Source organism: Protomyctophum bolini (assembly GCF_963924005.1).
Source record: "Protomyctophum bolini genome assembly, chromosome: 7".
In the NCBI taxonomy this organism is placed as follows: domain Eukaryota; kingdom Metazoa; phylum Chordata; class Actinopteri; order Myctophiformes; family Myctophidae; genus Protomyctophum; species Protomyctophum bolini.
In genome coordinates, this window is record NC_137868.1 from 20,893,709 (window position 1) to 20,913,498 (window position 19,790).

Consider the following 19,790-nt stretch of genomic DNA (forward strand, 5'->3'; position numbering starts at 1 on the left):
AGGAGTCAAGGCTCAACTCAAGGGAATCGGATCATTTCTTAACGTCGCGCCTGTTGGTAGGGCGTTCCACATTTTGGTGGCATTCATTTAGTCACTTGTTTGTGCCGAATCTTTGTTGCACATGGTTTGTTGAACTCGCGAGTGACCTTTGCAGGAAGGAGGCAGGCGTGACTCGGGCTCGCCACAGATTGGTTATTCCCACACATCCAGTAACCAATAGCAATCATATGCGCAATCATGTGCAACGGAAATTTGCAATGCCGTATTGTATCAAATAAGGAGAAGACGCATTTTTCAAAATAATGTTCCAAGGAGTGGACCAAGGTGCAGTGCAGAGTAGCCCTATACTGTACATTTCTTTATAATAACAGAGTATAGGCTAGCCGCTATTGTTTGCCTAATAGCCTCTTGCGCGTGGCTTCATAATGATACTCAAACTTGTTATAGAACTTGTTATAACACACCAAACAGATACGTAGTTATAATTGTTGCTTGCAGGACTCTACAAAAGGCAAATGTTTTACCAATACAACTTCCATAGCCTAGTCTACATCCATGTTGACTATACTGATGGTGACCCTTTCTTGTTGTAATAATAAAAATAGTAAATATCAAAATCCTTCATGCATGACTCCACCCCCCATGGATGCAAGTCATAATCAGTGTATGCTGCCATTGTCTAGACGTAGCAGTGCCATCCAGTGGTTGTCAATGGATGTGAATTAGGCCTATGCATTTCCAAAAGTATACCATGTACAGTACATTGTCAATTACCATGTAAATGTAGAACATAACTTAAAAGTGCTCAACATAGCATAATTGTCATAATCAATGCATTCAACACTTTGGTATCATCACAGGTTTATTAAGTGACTTTGTACAATACGAATGAAAAATAAAATTAAAAATACAGATGGAGTACATAGCCAAAGCAAAATGTGGTGTTGTATTTTATTCAAATCCCACTGATCTCATTTGTGCAGATTTACCGAAATATTCTCGTCCTGGCTCACTGAATCTATATGAAACAGCTGCTCTGCAGCAGAAACCACTTTTCGTTCTCTTAATATTACAAAATGTTTTACTTCAGCTGGCTCGGTAAATATATTTATATATAAAAATAAACTAAACTGAAATATAACACTTATGAAGTTATAAATGGTGGTCCGAGGCTAGTGAAAGTAGCTAAACAGAAGTAAAGAAAGAGTTACATTTTTGGAGAAAATAAAAAAAACTTCAGCTGTTTTATCAAAGCCCAAGGTGCATTTTTGCTGTTTTTAGTTCCACGGTTCCTCAGATGTTGCATTGATACAGTTTCATATTAGTCTGCGAGGATACAATTAACCTGTTACACTAAAAACATTAAAATTTTTGTTAATGCCTTTTCAATTTCTCTATTTAATACCTCATAGAAGATCAGGTGTGTATATGTATGTATATACACACATACTGTGTATATACATACATATACACATCTTTCTTTATACCTGCCAAGTAAACAACTCACCAGAATATGATTGTACAACAGTTAGGCATGTTGTGTGTGTGTGTGTGTGTGTGTGTGTGTGTGTGTGTGTGTGTCTGTGTTTTATTTAGTTGCTCTGCATAAAAACGTAGACATCATTAATTAAATAGCAACCTTGGGAAAGAAAAACTGAGCAGCAGGGAGGTGGGGTGGGTTTCGGACAGTATTCAGTAATAACAATAATAAGAACAATAATAATATAATGGGTTTGGCTTTTCTAAAATGGTATTATGTAATCTTCTTTTGTTGTTACGGTAAACACATTCCTTGGATGAGTCCCGAGGCAACTATGGAGATCTCTGGTGGTGGTTCTGACCACAGACCTCCCCCCTCTAGTGGCTGGGAGCAGGACCACAGTTGTGGTGGCGGTACATTAGAAAGAGAGGGACAGGAGAGTGGAAGAGGGGAGGGTTGGGTTGGGGCAGTGCCACACACTGGTGTCCCGACTGGCAATGTTGGCATGGGGTGTCATGAGGCGGCCCCACTGACTGGCTTTTAAAAGATCTTGCCTTTCTTTTTGTTTTTCTCCAGAGTCCTGTGGGAAGTGAAAGATAAATTAATGTTTACTGTGTCATCTTAAAAAAGTAAATGTTTAAAATGTACCCTCTGGGATGGAATGCCTATATTTGCACAGACATCTGGCAAAAAATGTATTGAAATGAGAGAAATCCATTATTTAGAAATAATATATCAATTATTTAGTAAAGAGATGTTAAAAGAAACACGACAAAAAAAAGTAAAAAGTCTGATTGATTGACAAACCTGTTTTTGTTTTGTGTTGCTGAAATTGTCTGTCCTGAGAATGGTTATTTTACTAAAACGAATTATGCCTACAGTGTTCATTTGTAGTACATACAGTATGTACTAGGACAACTAGGTAGTTGAACAAACTACAGAAAAGTTTGAGGAACCAAATCTTCATACATAGTTTGATGAGTAGGCTATTCCTTTTTCTATCCTACTACCACACATCAACTAGTGGGATGAATTTCAGTCATGATACAATATCCGAGTAGGCTATTGCTAACTTGTGCTTCTGCGTCGGAGTCGGATTACTACACTACACAAAACTATCAAAGAATAGGGATGAGTTTACACAAATTGAGATGCATGGCATAAATGTTGAATTAATTTCCTGTTTTGCTTTACATTGTACAAGTATGATTGACATTGTAACTGGGACTGCAGAGCAAATAAATCATATTATGAGGTTCCATATTAAATCTATGAATCTTTTACAAATAATTATGCATCCTTAAGGCATCCCCAAAGCCAAATTCCAATACCGCAACTTTCACACTCGCTCGCTCCCCTCGCGTCCTCCACTCGCTCCTCGGCTCCGCCCCCAGCGAGGAGGAGAGGATTCGATGCGAGGACAGAGTGGTGGTCACTGGTGGAGTGAATTTTCCTCTAAAATCGGAATGTACTACGCTGTCATTTCAAAGCGAAGGCACGTTCCGCAATCACTAATGACGTGTATCAATTAAATTAAATTCAAAGGGCTTTATTGGCATGGGAAAACATACGTTTACATCAAGGGGCCAGCTAGGCACTCCAATGTTGAAGCGCTGGGCCCTAGTGGTAAGAGGAAGGACTGCAGGCGGACCCGTGGATTCATGACGAGGAAACCCAGTGCAGCTGGGCTTTAACATTGAGCGCTTGGTTGCATTTTGGCATTGGACCACCAAAATTTGGTGGTCCAATGCGGAAATGCGCCCAAAAAGGCGGAAATAGACGGTCCCTCCGGCGGCTTCAAAACTCCAACTTCCACCGACATGAATAGCGGAGGGGGCGGAGCTTCGCGCCAGTTCAGTCTCTATCCCTTTAATACTCTATGGTTTACATTGCCAAAGCAAAAGTGGTGGAACAATACAGTGTCACACAGCTGGATCACTGGAACTCCGAACAGAATAGACAATTCATCATTTTGTGCATGTAACCCGAGGCCAATGTGTATCTATTGGTAACATGTGCAAGGCTATTTATTCCTGAAATAGTGAATAAGCACCAGGATGCCCACACTTATATTATATGATTGTGAAGGGAATTCCTGACCTGCCCGCAACCCGCGTTCCTTTTTGCTGTATAAATCACCCCCCCCCTCCTCCGACAGTCCCTCCTCCGACGGTCTTAAATAATATAATAACGGACACTATAACACTAACAGGAATTAGGTAGGTTATAGTCTCTCTGACTTACATATTCAGTTCAGTCCACATATAAATACATTTTTGTCACCGTCATTCATAGCAGTCTGTGCATTCAGGCATGCACAGAGAAATTAACTATAGCTTTTGAGGTGCGCACAATATAGCCTAATTTATATATCAGCAAAACTGAAGTTATGGTGTTTGGGCCGACACAAACACATGTGTCCCCTCCTGGTGTTTTAGGCCCCCTTGAGCCCTTCTTGAAGCCTACTGCCACCAATCTAGGTTTCAAAATCGACTCTGACCTAAAGATGGACAAACAGATAAATGAGGTAGTAAGAAAGAGCTTCTTCCAGCTTAGGAGGCTATCTAAGGTTAAGTCTTGTCTATCCCGCTCTGTGTTTGAAACTGTAATTCATGCTTTCATGACATCCCTCCTTGACTACTGTAATGCCCTGTATATTGGAGTAAACCAGGTTTCCATCTCTCGATTACAGCTAGTCCAGAACGCAGCTGCTAGGTTACTTACAGGCACACGTAAGCGAGACCACATCAGCCCTGTACTAGCCTCACTCCACTGGCTTCCTGTGCGATACAGGATTGACTTCAAAGTATTGCTCTTTGTCTTTAAGTGTCTAAATGGTTTGGCACCCATTTATTTATCTGAACTACTGAAACCCTATGCTCCGACACGGACGCTCAGGTCCTCTGACCAGCTTCTCCTGGTGGTGCTTAAAACCAGGTTGAAGCTCAGAGGTTACCGAGCATAATATCGGGTTTCAAGCAGTGTTTTCCGTGCCACATGTGTCACTGGAGAAGGAAAAAAACATGTACACGTGATGCGGAAATCCGCCACGAGGAGACAAAATACCTCACCGAGCCTGCACCTGATGTACACTCGCTCTATGCGGTCTCGGAGAGCCCACTCGCCTCCTCCACTCGCCTCCTCGATGGAGCACTTTAACAATTGGAACGTTAACCATTTCCGGGTCACGCTGGAATGACCCCGAGTGACCGAGTGGGAGTGAGCGAGTGGCCGAGATTTTGGGTATTGGAATTTGGCTCAAGGCTAAACAAGCAAGCTACTTCCTTCCCTCAAGCAAGGAAGCTTAGAGAAGGAAAGGAAATGGACACGTGACTGGGCTGCGCCATGACACTTTCATGGGAGCCAAAACTCACACCGGAAGTTCAATGAATACATGGCAGTGAATGGAGCCTGCTGGACCAGCTCATAACAAATTTCTGAAAAATTGAGACTTTTGTCATATAATCGGTTCAGGAATATAAACGAAGACATATCACAGGTTGTTTCAATTCTAATCACTTGCTTTTCGATGTGCACAGCATATCATTTTATCTGAGGATCTAAGCAGCAGGTATCGTTTCTGTGGCTGCCAGACAGGAAACGGTTGGAAGTCTCGCGATACTTGGTACGTTCAGAAAGGTACTTTGTGCTCTTTAAATACCATACCTCTATAAACATTACACAGTGTACACATCGAAAAGCAACACAGCAGACAATAATGCGTTATATCGTCTGTTTTCCAAAAGCGATTACTTTACAAAAGTCTGTCATTCAGAAATAGTGTTTGTTCATGAGCTGGTCACTGAGCTCTCATCGACTCCAGTGCATTCTGCCAAACTTCCGGGTGTAGTTTGGCTCCCATGAAAGTGTCATGGCCAGTCACGTAACCATGTCTATTCCCTCTGTAAGCTTCCTTGCCCTCGAGTCCAGGCTTCATCCCCAGGCAGGAAGGGGCAGTAGCCTGGTCATTAATTCCTTGTAAATATAAAAGGCTCTGAGTGGTAGAAACGGCTTCCTAAAAAGGTTCATTTTGCAACAATCAAATAGGAACAAAAACATAACGCTACATGAGCTACTATATTAGAAATATCCCGTCTTTGTTTTACAGACACTCATCAGCTTTTACACCTATATCCCAGGAGTGAGGTCACTACTTTGGTGTGCAATAGAGCACCGAAGTCCTGACGTAACTCGCTCATCCCTTCGATTCCCCTGGTTCGCGGAAGTAATTTCTCTATGGAGAATAACATGGGGTGATCTTAATATCGTCTACTATAAGCGTTGTGGTCCAAAAATAAACAAGCTGTCTCGGCGTTATTGTCAGGGAGGTGTCTCTGTATCGTTTGCAACAGTCAGTCACTCATATATGATACAGTCTGCTTCTAGCGAAAATCGAACTAATTCAGCAGCAGTAACATTAGCGTTTTCTCTCAGTCAGTTGATTCTTCATATCCATATGAGTGAAGCGGCCGGGGTGACATGTTTATTTTTCAAACACAGTTCTTATATGAAGCAATCTAAAAATCCTCCTATGGCGATTTCAATGCAACTAAACAAATACATGAACCTGGGGACTGACGCCCTCTACTGAAAGTGACGTCAGACTTCGGTGCTCTATACAGGACAGGACTAATTCTATGGTTGCCTCTCTTTTTACAGTGCTCTGATACCTATTCATTCATGATACCATGAAAACTATTACCGGTAATTGAAAGAAATTTTGTTAGCACGCCTCATCCGTACCTGGACGCATCAAGTCTCTGCTGTTCCAGACGCTGCTGCGCCTCCCAATTGGCACGGTCCTCCTCAAACTGACGCCTCTTCTCCTCCAGCTCCTTGTGCTGAGCCTCCAAGTTCTTCTTCATCTGCTCATGACGCCGCTGAAGCTGCAGGGACACGAATGAGGACACACAGTAAAACACCCGTTCACAAATGGACGTTTACATTTGTACTGTTCCGAGTTCAGGATTTTACTGTGCAACAGACTGTAGCAATCATTGTGCATAATATAATTTAAGTATAATATAATAATCTGAAGTGAGTGGTGCTGTACTGTACTTGTGCTGTAAGTACTGTACAAGCCCTCATCCCTGGCCTGTGTGTGTTAGGCTGTGCAACAGGGACCCAGCCAGGGACAGACCCAGGGACACACATAGCCGTCTATTGGAGTGGTTGCACCACTCCAAAATCACACCTGTGATTTGAGGGGGGGCCCTTATCATACATCACATTACGTGTTCAGCCAATCTTCACTTTTATGCACTCACTTTTGTCTTCAATATGTACTTTGCTCAGCCAATCACACAGACCCACAAAACTAAATAATGTACACATAGCAATCAATTTTATAATCCAATATTTAAATCAATATGCTAATAATCACATGTAGTAACAAAATCTAACTAGACCCTCTCTCAATAACTCAAAAGATAAACTCATACAAATATTCAGCAGAACATCGCATTATCAGTTAGACTTGATCAACACTCTCTCCGTCTCTCGCACAGTCCATTCACACCCAAGTAAAGACAGACAGAACAGACATTGACTAACTACGGTTACATGTGTTTTACCTCTGCCTCAGAGTCTTTCAACTTCTGCACTTTCTCTTTGACTTTCATCTCAAACACCTGCTCCATCTCCATCTCCATCTTCTTCATCTTGGTCACATGATCTCTCCTCTCCTCCTCCATTTGAGCCAAGGGGCTCCTGCAAAGGGAAAACACACACAAATACAGAGTCAGCATCAGAGAGCTTCACCAGTCGTGACCTCCTCACCAGTTAGATGGTATATATTGTGAACACTGGCCCTTCTTTCCCAGGATAGATGAAACATGTAGGAGTAGTTGAAGGGACGAGGTGCGAGAGGAGGGTTGTAGACAGGACCTAGCAGGGCTGGGACAGGGTTAAGGACACCCGACCAAATGACCAGGCCTGTGGGAGGGAGCATGAGGACTGAAAAGCTGAAGCAAAGAAGAAACCTTTGAACTGTGAAGCGCATAAGCCAAGGCTTGCTTTAAATGTTATGTTAGTGATGACCAAGCTAGTTACATTTGCAGAGTTAGCATGGATGTTATTAGGCTGGACTAATGTTGATGGCTGGAGGTGGATAGAAATTTGCCACAAACCCAATAAGTACAAAGGCACACAGACACCTAAAGAATTGCCATAATTTAGAAGAGCAGAAATTAATTCCCAACTGATTTTCCTTGTAATGATTCCATGAAAACATCGACCAGGAATGCAGAACAAAAGAGTGGGGGAAAAAAAAAGAGGATGCCAAATGGTACAAAGAGTAACATTAGAAGAAAGGATGCCAAATTATAACATTAAGAGAGAACATTCTGAATACAAAGGGAGATAATAGAAGCGGGCTACAAACAAGAAAACACCTTAAACAAGGGTCTAAAATGACAAACAAAAAAATGACCACTTACATTCCTTCAACTGTGTCAAGTCTAAAAAACAAACACACAAATACACACATAGCATGCAGTGATGAGATCATGCACTAGAATAAAACAGAAGAACTACTGTCTACCAATGAAGATCTAAGATTCAAACTTGATTTTCCGCTGCAAATTGGAATAAAGACGATGCTTAGGAACAAAAATACCAATGTTTCTTTCGCGACCGTTATCAACTAATGTAAACAATACATTAGTAGTGAATTTATTAGGCTTAGCTGTGTGTTAAGACAGCATTATAAGGATGCTAGTGCTATTCAGCAATTAAGAGTTTTAGCATGGTGAGCGATAGCTGGTTACTAGAAAGCAGCAAAAATGTCCCCTTTTGAACATCCATTTCATGAAGATCTTGTTTGTATGCAAAGTATGTAATTCAATGAAAGGTTGCCTACAATAGCAACATCCATTATGAATGTCACATGCCTAACACAAGACAAAGAACATAACCTATAAAACTGTAAAAATAGTAAAAACACTGTGGAAAAGCATCTGCGAACCATGAACAGCAACTGGATATCTAACTACTGAAGGTAGAATAGATCTGAATGAGTAAATAATGTGAAAACAGCACAGACTTAAGCTAAACAAGTCATATAACCGCTTTCTTTCTTATCTACATTCTGGACAACAATTAATCCAACTGTACTAACAAAACAGTGCAATCCAGCACATAGTTCCCTAATCCTTAGCACGTTAATAGTTCAGTTGGACAGGTCAAAAAACTGTCAGTGTCTTGAAACCCTGGCTCTAGACAAACATGAACTAAAGATCTAGAGAACTAGTCTTCAAAGCCAGAACACTGACACCATACATCAGTGGTTCTCAAAGTGGTGTCCAGGACCTTGAGGGGGTTCCAAATGGACCTTTACAGGTCTGTAACTCTACTCTACTCTACCAGGTCCATTTTTTCCCCATTTGTAGTCCTATACATACATACTATAATACAATGTTTTAGAACCACTGCCATACAGAATAATAGCATGCAATACAGCCTTTCAAACATACTGTACTGCATTGCAATACGTGTAATTCCTGAATATGGAAATAAATGAACATTCTGAAAAGGGCTTAACAGTGGCAGTGCAGGTGAGAAAACATTAAGTCAACTTCTCAAATTAAGAAACAAATTTCACTATTAGCTATACTATTCAGATTTCAAAACACAGGAGTTGTTGGCTGTCTGTCAATGTGTCAGATGAAGTAGAAATTAATCACCAGTACATTTACCCACATTGGGCCAATCAATGACAGGTGGCAATTTATCCCGATGCCTGCCTGGTAAGGTGGTCTACTCCAGTGGTTTTCAAACGTTTTGTGCCCAAGGCACACAAACAACAAACTCAAAATCTCTCGGTACACCTGTATTCATAGGGACAAAACTCTCAACGTGTCACATTGCGAGCTTGTATATTTATTGTTATTGTGCCAAGTTTACTATAATTTTGTATATGTAAAATGACATGCCCAAAATAGGGACACCAGGTTGAAAGTCATTTAAATATATTTCTTTAGAATACGGAATTTGCTGTTATATTGGTAAATGAGTATGCACATATATCAAGACGAAAAAAATGAAATTACATTTTGTATAATTGTATATTATATTGCAATAATGTCTGGTTGTCAAAATCCTACATCACACCTGGACTTGCTACACCAGTGTGCCCCCCTGCACACCATTTGGGAACCACTAATCTACTCTACCAGACTAATTTGGAAATTCACCATCGACTTTTGACGTCCCACGTTGTTCTGAAAATCTTGGTAGGATTAGGCTTGAAGTAGCTGGTAAAGTTTTTTATGTAGTTAATAATAACAACCTCCTTTTCTAACCTAACTAATTAGTCAAGGACTTACTTAGTGGATAGTTGACCCTTGGACCTGTTGTTATCCACTCCGTTGTAGGTGACTGCAGCTAGTTTCCTGCTGCGGTAGTTTTCATAGTGGACGTTGTTGGTGACGTCCTTCAGGTCCTGCATGTGAGTTCTGGAAAGACACCACAGAGAGAATCAGAACAGTGGGTGAACAAAAACAACTCTTGAAAGATTAGTAGAATCACTGGCAGTGTGTGGAGAACGTTCTAGAGAAACTCTGGCAGTAAATGAGTTAATATCCAACTACTCCATGTTCATTTTGGGATGACTGTCATTACCTGATGAGCATGTCCCTGAGGATGGTGAAGTCACAGTGGTCACCGTTTTCAACTGGTCAAGGAAGAAAAAACAAATACATCACAATCAATTCATTCACATGGCCAATTAGCATGAAATCAGTGGTTCTCTAGCCTGAGCTAACGTGTCTAGAGGGGCAGGTCTCGGCTGAGATTTGCACACTCCCTGATTGGTTCACCGATCTGTCCATCAGCCCCGGTCCCTCCTCTCCCCCCTAGTGCAGCACCAGGGGCCAGCTAAGCACTGCAATGTTGAAGCGCTGGGCCCTAGTGGTAAGAGGAAGGACTGCAGGCGGACCCGTGGATTCTTGACGAGGAAACCCCGTGCAACCGAGCGCTCAATGTTAAAGCCCAGCTGCACTTCCGCATTTGGACACCAACATTTGGTGTCCAAATGCTGAATCAGCGACAAAATGCGGAAATAGACGGTACTTCCGGCAGCCTTCCGGGTGCTTCAAAACGCCACTGAGCAACTTCCACTGACATGAATACCGGAGGGGGCGGAGCTTCGCGCCAGTTCAGTCTCTATCCATTTAATACTCTATGGTGCAGCACCGCGTCACATCATTTGGAGCAACGCCCACCCGGAAGGGTTGACTCCGACTTCTAGACCAGAGCGGCCAATGCATTTCCCCAGGCTTTCATTTTTTGTGCAGACGAAAATGAAAGCATGGGTACAGAGGCTAGTGGTTCTCAGACTGATGGCTCTGTGATCTTGTGAGACCAACTGCTGTGTAAGGTCACAGGTGCTGACTTATTTATTTTGTACCTTTTTATTTTAAAGGTCGTATAGACAACTTTTAAGCCAAAATTAAAAATATATACAACATTTTATCAAATGTTGGTATTTTTTCCCTCCATCTTCCCCTATATTATGATGCTGGGGTGTTCGGCTTGGGATCATCCCTATGTTCCCCAGGTCCTATGTTCCCCACTTACATTAGGTTGCGTTAGGTTTCTGGTTTAAGGACTTCAGTGTTTTGTACTATACAAATGTATGTATAAGTACAGAACTTTTTTTGTTTTTGCCATCTTTGTTGAAGAGTCTGAGCAATTATGTTTTAGTGTATTTTATGCCAGTGTTAGTTTAAGTAGCCTAGGCAGGCCTAAAGTTCAATGGATTGTTCAAAGACTGAGCTTAAATCAGAATTTGCTACTAAAAGTAAGACCAAGTTGCTAAAATGCTTTGTCTTACAAGAATTGCAAAAATTACTAGGTTAGGTTTCTGGTTTAGGTTTATTCTAAGTGGGGAACAAAGAACCTTTTTTACATGGTGGGGAACATAGAACCTGGGGAACATAGGTACGCTCCCTTCTCCTGCAACAGCACACACTCCCTTTGGCTCCCTCTGGGTGTTTATATCCACTATTGGTCAAAGCGTCACGTCATTTCCTTGAGCATTACTTCCGCCAAATTCCAGCAATGCACTCTACAGCGTATATTGTGCCCAGCATGGAAGTGACCTGGCTCGGCCAATAGAATGACGGGGGGAGGGGGTGGTGGAGCCATATTTGAATTCTGTTTGGAAACATCACTGTGTACAAACACTGGAACATGTCTATATCTCCTTTAACCTTTTTTTCAGTTTTGGCAACTTTTTTTAATTTATTTATTCAGCTGTTTTACACAAAACAGAAAAAATTGGAAACTAAATTTGGTAAAAAACAACAAAAGGAGATCAAAATGAGACATTGAAGGAGAGAAGCAATGGACATTATGTTCACACATGGAAAAGAAAACATACATATGACACCAGGAGGGACATTCGTAAATCTATACCACTTGTGCTTACAACCATGCCACTGGGAGGCCTGGGGGAGAATGCATTAAATGTATAGTTGTTATTCAAATGTGGAAGGGCTTGAGTGGATTAGTATCTTTTAATAAATAGGTCAGATTGAAGTCTTAGGGTAATTTGTTTCACCTGATCAATTTCCCCATACTATTCAGTCCACAGGGTGCCTAATTTTTATTACCATTTCTACAGTTGAATGTTTATTTCTTTATTGGACTTGCATTAAAGCAAGTGGTAAGTAGTAAACCGTTGTCCATTCTCGTCTTACCTTCTGCCACACCCCAGGGGTACTGTCTTCCCCTGGCCCTCTTGCCATTCACCTCCATGATGGTGTTACTTCCCACTACAGCCAGTGGCAACTTGTCCTGAGACAAAAAAACAACTAATGTGTGACCACGGGAGGAAATTAAGTTAAATGCTAAACATTTGAAAAGGCTCAAAAACGCTAGCAGTGTGTGCAGAGACTGTTCTAGAGAAACTCCGGCAGTAAATGACCAAGGGTGGAAATTAAGTTTAGCTGATAAACATTTGGATATTTTGGAACATTTGGATGATCCCAAAATTCACGTTCAAGTTTATATCCTTTCTGAAATACTAATATTTAGAAACAGAAGTAGTAGCTACTCCCTAAATGATTCAGCCTTTGATTGATCTTAATCCGCTACTCTGAATATAAAGGTTAAACTATACTTTGAACGAATATGCAGTATGACATTTTCTTTAAGCGTTGACGTGATTTTTGCTGTACAACAAAATATTAGACATAACACTAAGCAACACTTTGTAACTTGGTGTGTAGACCAAGTCACTTACCTTTATCTTCTTTACCAGTCTGTTCTCTTCCTCGTCGTCGGTCTCTGGGAACTCATAGATTTTGATTTTGTGCTCTTGGATTTCCCGCATGATCTGTGGTCAGAATGTGGACAGAGAGAATAGTGTATTTTGTAAGTTCTTTCAATCACACCACAACCAATGCATGTTTGGAAATTGGAAACATATATTAGGGGAATTGTCATTCAACAATACATTGTAATTCAGTTGCGCACCGGTGTTGCTTACTGACACAACGAGCCACTGACAGCGTAATTCATTGTGAGCTTATAGATTTTGTTGTGCAACCAAGTATAACAGGCCCTTTAGAGCACCTTATCACACTCACTCAAGTTCTCCTGCTGTCAAAAGCTATTTACTGTACTGTCTGTACACAGTGTTATCCAGATCTGCCCTACACAAATCAATTTCAAATTACCATGGTCAGACGTTTTACCTTATTCTGATACATCAGAACTAATCATCCGGTATTCAAAATTTAATTTCTGGGCCAACTCTTCTGGCACCTAAGGAGCTAGTTGCTAGTTATGAGAACTGTCTTTGTTCTCTTTTTTTTAAACATAAAAATAACATAAAAACCACACGACCCCAGAGGCTGCTCTTTAAATCAGAAGAGCCTTATATCTAGTTATGTCACGTGTGCATATAATCAAACACAAATGCCTCCTTCCACAACAGTTAACCACATTAACCCTGGCACATCGTGACTCGTTCTGAGCCTTTAGTAGGTCAGCTATTTTTGCCATACAACAAAGTACAGTACAGTGTATATATACAGTAGAGCAGAGGCGGACAACCTCCTCTTTTTGATCTACCAGGTGATCAGATTGGGCTTCTGAGGTGATCAATTGAGTTGACCAAATAAAACCATTGTTCACTATTTTTGTTTGATGTGCAAAAAACAAATGTCAGAATGTATCTTAACTTTATTGTTCATATTTAATTATTGAATGAGGCTCTGAAATAGCAGTGAAGGTTAGATTAACCATACTATGTGTGCACTTGTGTAATGTTGTGTCCCCCTCTGCATGCAGAGAGGCATCCTGTGTCAGTCTCGGGTCTCACGCTTGTATGGGCACCCTGCACGTACGTGAGATGTAATTGGAATAAAAAACAAATGTAGACTATATGTATCGGGTCTGGATCGCATCTTGGTGAACTTTTGCAGTGTGTGACGATGCCTAGTCGGCAACCAATCGTTTAGTGTGAACGCCACAAAGACAGACGATTTTCTTTTAAAAAGACTCCTGTAGTGTGAAATACATAACGATCTGCCGACAACTTTAAAACTCCTAGTGTGTAGGGGCCATTATGTGTTTTGTTGCGACAGTAGGTCGCATTTACTATGAAAACCTGTATCTCCCATCCGTCCTTTAGTTAGCCTCCATATATGGTCACACCTTGTGCCATCACATCTCCATATATGGTCATTGGTCACATCACATGACGTCACACCTCATGACACGTCACGCCACCATGTATGGCCATCTCCATATATGAAGATCATGACAATGACCTCATCTAACCCTGGATAACCAATGCCATACATGGAAAAGACTGGATTCACCTAGATCTGCATATATGGAGCCCGCAAGCAACTCTACATCTGACCTAAAAACCTCAATCCCTTTCATCTATATGCCCTTTAGGGCGAGGTCGCTTCAGGGTGTCTTACTGGTTTGTCACTGATGTTTTGTGTGTTGCTGCAGCAGGGGTGAAAACCCAAGACAAATTTCCCTTGGACAATAAAGTGTACCTTGACTAAACTTTGTGAACGACTCACCTGCTTCTTGAACTGTGTGCACTCCTCCGGGGTGAGGGTGTCTGCTTTGGCGATCAGCGGAATGACGTTAACTTTCTCATGCAACCGTTTCATGAATTCAATGTCTAGAGGCTTCAGGCTGCATGGACACAAAGGCACAGGCTTATAAACAGGCTTGCATACTAACTCTTTATTCAATCATGATTTAATCACAAGCATAGAGGCTGGGGAGTACAAAGACATATTGCATAATGATGCTTTATGTCAGGTACATCTAAAAGTTTAGCAACAAAGACTCAAAGATTCATAATAAGATGAAAAAAGACAGAATAGTAAAGAATTATTTATCAATAGCCATAATACACTAATACACTTTTGATTAGGCTTTCAGACACAATAAGAATGGCTATGTAGATACAGACGTGATATTCTAATGTGACAGTGGAGATAATAAATGACTGCACCCAATGAAGAAGCCAACTATAAATCTTGGCATTTGTCGTGGCAAACATGTGAAACCAAAAGCTCAGCTTACAGTAACCACACACATAAAAGCATTAGCCCAAATGGACGAATGTGATTCAGCCATTTTTAAAAGTGACTAATGGGTTCCTAAAGAATAACTCCAGGGAACATGGAGAGCAGAATACAGTTTGCTCAATATCCAAACTGTCTAGTACTGAGCCATGCTCTGAGTAACATGAGGTTACTGTGGTTGTGTGAGAGAGCGGTCAGCTGGTGCATGAGTGTGTGTTTGTGTAAGCAGTAAGCATATGCTGACCATCCTCAATACTAGAGTGCTGCTTGTCTGGGTACAGAGGGCAGGCTTGTACACAGTACACACATTGTGTTGTAGAGGACACAGATTTAGGTTGGAGGGATGGAGGGAGAAAGAAAGATTGTAGGGAGGGAGGAAGAAAGGACATAGTCTTCATCACTGTTACATTGCTATATGAATTGGATAAATTAATGGTTAAATTAACATACTGAGGATTTTACTATGAGTGCAGAGCTGTGCATTTATGTGCACTTAAATTCAGAAACTCCACACGTGATTCACACAACCACTTCTTGAAAGAGACCCAAGCACCAAAGCACAATGTGTACGGCCTCTTTCATATAGACTCTTCAGCACTGAAATAGCAGAGCTGCCACTACTACAGAAGGATTGGCTGACTGGGACTAATACAAAAAACCAATTAGGCATCACTATCATCTGCAACAAACACTGCCATCTCATCCGTCTCTGAATGCCTTGTGTGAGATCATGATTAACCCCTATTTCTCCAGGCCAGCTGACACGATTTACAATGGCCTCTAGGAGGGTTGCACAATAAACACATTCACACACTCTTACTAGGGGCTGCCAAGTACTATTACAGCCTTCTACTGGAGGCCACTGAACTGCTACAGGAAAGTGACAGGCTTTATATATGGACTGCTTTACAGTGGACAACCCTGAACCTGATGGTGTGTCCGAGTGCCTCAGAAGATGCACTGAAACTATTTCAAGGCAATGCTCTTCCCAGACTCACCCGTGGCCTGAGGGGGCGATGAAGTAGAGGCAGCAGTGGATTCGGCTATCGGGCATCTGTCGCCTGTTCACCCGTGACTCTGAGTTCAGGTAGTCCTCAAACTTGCTGTCTATATGGTCGATGACTGGCTGCCAGCTGTACAATGCACATTACATCCATAGTCAGAAACTGAAACCACCCACACGCAAAATTGACCAGTGATCAATGGGACAAAATGGAGGTGCTCTTTACCAGTTGCTGTTGTCGACAGCATCTCCAAAACCTGGGGTGTCGACTATTGTGAGCAGTAGCTGGACGCCACCTTCCTTTACTAACACTTTGGATTGCTCCACCTAGGACGACAGGACATAAAATCATTGGAATTCTTATTCGCTCACCATGACTTTTTTTTTTTTAAATAAAAGGACATTGAATTTACAATATTTATGGTGTGTTCACACCGAACTTGAAAGTATTTGTTTGAGTGGCTTGATTACATACATTAAATGCAAAGAAATGAGACACCACTCCATGAATTGTGGTGATACATGGCATGATGATGCGAACGTAAGCATCTGGAAAATCCCAACTGAGGTGACATTCGCTTAAATGTCGCCTCAGTTGGGATTGACTGCTTGATTGTATATTCACACATGAAATCGCTCAATCGTTCTTATTTTAGAATTTTTATATAGTATGTGAAGTGATTGACAACAAGCATGAAGAGGCGATTAGTTGAACTCACAAATGAACACTTCTCTCATTGCAACACCCAGCAACCAAAATTACACAACAAGAAAAATATTTTATCTCTACTCAATTCATTGTGAAACTCACAATGTGTCGCACCCGTCGTATGACGAAGTATGAATTAGGCATAACGATGAAACATTCTAGCTTTATAGTCTTAATCTGTCCCTCAATCAGATATCCCTGCTCTTTCTAGGCATAATGCACACGTGTACATGACACAGAAAACAATGACACTGTGCATGTGCAACGTGTGCTGACATGCACTGCAACACTGTGCTATTAGCCAACTATGTTGATGAACCAGCGGAGCAAATGAGCATCTGGAAATAGCAGTGCTGTGAGTCAGGTTCCAGACGGCGATGAATGTATGGCACTTGAAACACTCAGGCTTCTGGGCCGTGGGCCGTGTTATGAGATTAGGAAAGATAAACATAAAGATAAAGGCCACTGGCCAACTGTTGGAACAAAAAACAGGGATAACCTCCTGAAGTGATTGTCTAAATCTCAAATGCAGAGCATCAGCCAAATGCTTCAACTTTCACCTACTCGTGAGCTTCACGGAATCTGTGGTTAGGAACATATTGGCCTTGGAGGCGTAAAGGGATACGCCAATTTTTCGGCACATAAGCTCTTTCAGCTCACTGCAGTACAGTGCTGGAACACTGGAAGAAGTTTCACCTCGTTGTGTCCGTATTTAGCACATTGCACACACTAGCACAATGGTGGATGGCATAAGTCAACTTGGCAATGCCTCAATCCTCTCTGGAAGCTGGATACATGGCATGATCATTTACTAGCTCTAGTTAAGCAATCATTTGAATAAAGACTAAATCTGCCCAAAAGTAGCAGTGTAATAGGTCAAATGCAATTTTACTTGCACTCTACCTGTACAGTCTTTTTAACTCGATGTGAAGGTCCAGGGTATTCTGCTGAATACAAGTCTGTTAGGAACAGAGAGTTGATCAATGTGGACTTTCCCAGCCCTGACTCACCTGGAAAAAGAAATAAGGGAAAAGGCAAACACATCAGGATTTGGGGAAAACTGTCATCTCACATTATGTAAAGGTACTTACACATGTGAAAATAAAAAAGCAAACTCATTCAGAATCCAATCCATGTTAACAATCCATGTAACGGCATTACAATCGGAGTGGCCACTGGAAACTAATAAATAAATCACCCAACATAAAAATAATTGAAAAGCCATGCAGTTTAATTGAGGAGGCACTGGCATTTGTTTAAGGGCAAAGACAACAACATAACACAGTGAATGGCTCGCTGTGCTGTCTGCAGGGCTTCTCAAGCATGCCCAGCCATTCTGTGCCTGGTCTCCGAGCTCGCAATGAATGGGATCATTAGGCGGATGGAAATGACCACTGGCACTGTCCGCTCTGGTTGGTAGCCATGAGTCAATATTTGAAGAGCCACCCTTTACTAAATGGTTGTATTTAACTTTACTGTTTGCACACTGCAACAGTTGAGTTTATTGTCCATACATAGTGGTGCATCTAACAATGTGCAACTGGGTGGATGATAAACGTGCTGCTGCGTATGTGACATGATTACAGGCAGAGGCATGAGGTGGTCCACTCAGAGCTGTATGGAACTAAACAGGTTGATGTGTCATGTGCTCAGTGAGGCATGCAAGATGTGCCGAGTGCTGCACCTTCCCCTTCTAGCTGTCCCTCTCTCAGCTTTCTTCTTTCACACCACCCTGCTGATGCAAGGTGTTGGTGCATGCACGAGCCATTTCTCATGCATGTGGCTAGTAACACAATGATGATGGGAGTGCAACACAAGGAATTGGTCCTGTTTAACAAGTGCCACTGTAAAGCAATAGGCTGGAACAGAAGCTGACTGTACAGCGCGCAATGGGAGACGAGCTATTCTTAGAGACGCGGCAGGGACACATTCTGTTCATCTCACCACAGGAAATGGTTTTGACCCAAAGAAACATTTTCCCTCCAAACAGGGGCTGATTAGCCAACGAAGGTCTTGGCTTTGTGTCAACTACCACATCCAAGTGCTTCAAGAATGCATGTATTTTAACTTGCAGAGGACCGTTCTGGATATAGTCAATCTAAATGTTTCTGTTCTGAGAGGAAGAGAAGCCAAGAAGCTGGAGTCAAGATTAAGTCAACTACAGGAACCGGGATAATCTCCTCCTGAACCAACTCACAACAGTTACCAGTGACCAATCCAGAGTCATGTATGCATGTCTCTGCACTGCCATTGCATACTCTCACTTTCATCCTGACACACAAACAGTACATACACATGTGTAGACCGACACACACAAACAGTACAAACACATGTGCATACCGACACACACACACACACACACGCGCAAAATAACAAACCACAGCACAAGACTTTAAAATGCCAACCACAATGAATACAATGGAATGATTGAAACAAAGCGAGGGAAAAGTGAGGGCTGTATAGCGTGTGTTCTTACCCACAACCATCAGAGTGAACTCAAAGCCCCTCTTCACTGACTTCCTGTACACTTGGTTGGGGAGGCTTGCAAAGCCCACGTATCCCTCCAGATTCTTTTGTTGCTGAAACGTAGCAAGAAAAACAAACTTTATCATCAATTCATCATCCCATTTAACATTACTACAATAAGTTATCCTTGCTCTAACTTAATGCAAACTATTCAATTTATCTCAGCTATTATTACTTATACTGGAATGCAGATCCTGCCATTAAAACAAATAAAGGAAAGTAGGGAAAGACAATACAATAGTAATAATCCAATACTCACTGCTGTTTGGCAATTTGATCGTGCAGAAAGGGCAGCATTTCCAGGGTCATAATACAATCAGGAGAGAACACAAAGACATGTTTTTGGAATCAGTTTCACAAGCCATCAAGTCAATAAGTGAAATGGTGTGCGCTTTGGCCAGGATAAAAGTGCAGATAGTTGGCTAGCGTGATGCAATGTTCCAGTCCACTAGGTCTTTTAATGTCAATGCCGGGCACCATCAAGCAAGGCCCATTTACCATTACAGTTTG

At 41.7% G+C, this 19,790-nt stretch overlaps 1 protein-coding gene across 2 annotated transcripts; it reads right to left on the reverse strand.

The window, feature by feature from the left end:
- Nucleotides 1–844: 844 nt before the first annotated feature.
- Nucleotides 845–19,328, reverse strand: septin7b (septin 7b). Of its 2 annotated transcripts, XM_080768846.1 has the most exons (13): nucleotides 19,231–19,328; nucleotides 17,658–17,764; nucleotides 16,272–16,372; nucleotides 16,041–16,175; nucleotides 14,527–14,644; nucleotides 12,726–12,818; nucleotides 12,181–12,277; nucleotides 10,100–10,151; nucleotides 9,805–9,933; nucleotides 7,918–7,938; nucleotides 7,054–7,189; nucleotides 6,224–6,366; nucleotides 845–2,060 (listed from the first exon to the last, which is right to left on the reverse strand). In XM_080768846.1, the coding sequence occupies exons 1-13, from the start codon at nucleotides 19,238–19,240 to the stop codon at nucleotides 2,021–2,023; spliced, it is 1,182 nt and encodes a 393-aa protein (XP_080624972.1). In that variant the 5' UTR covers nucleotides 19,241–19,328; the 3' UTR covers nucleotides 845–2,020. The 2 variants fall into 2 exon arrangements, with proteins under 2 accessions (XP_080624972.1, XP_080624973.1); XM_080768847.1 differs by lacking the exon at nucleotides 7,918–7,938.
- Between the last annotated feature and the right edge of the window lie 462 nt (nucleotides 19,329–19,790).

Coding starts and splice junctions, on each gene's coding strand:
- septin7b (XM_080768846.1), bottom strand. Junction 14,645..16,040: donor ATCGCCCCCTCAGGCCACGG/GTGAGTCTGGGA, acceptor GTGTCCATGCAG/CCTGAAGCCTCTAGACATTG. Junction 10,152..12,180: donor CCCCTGGGGTGTGGCAGAAG/GTAAGACGAGAA, acceptor TTCCTTGACCAG/TTGAAAACGGTGACCACTGT.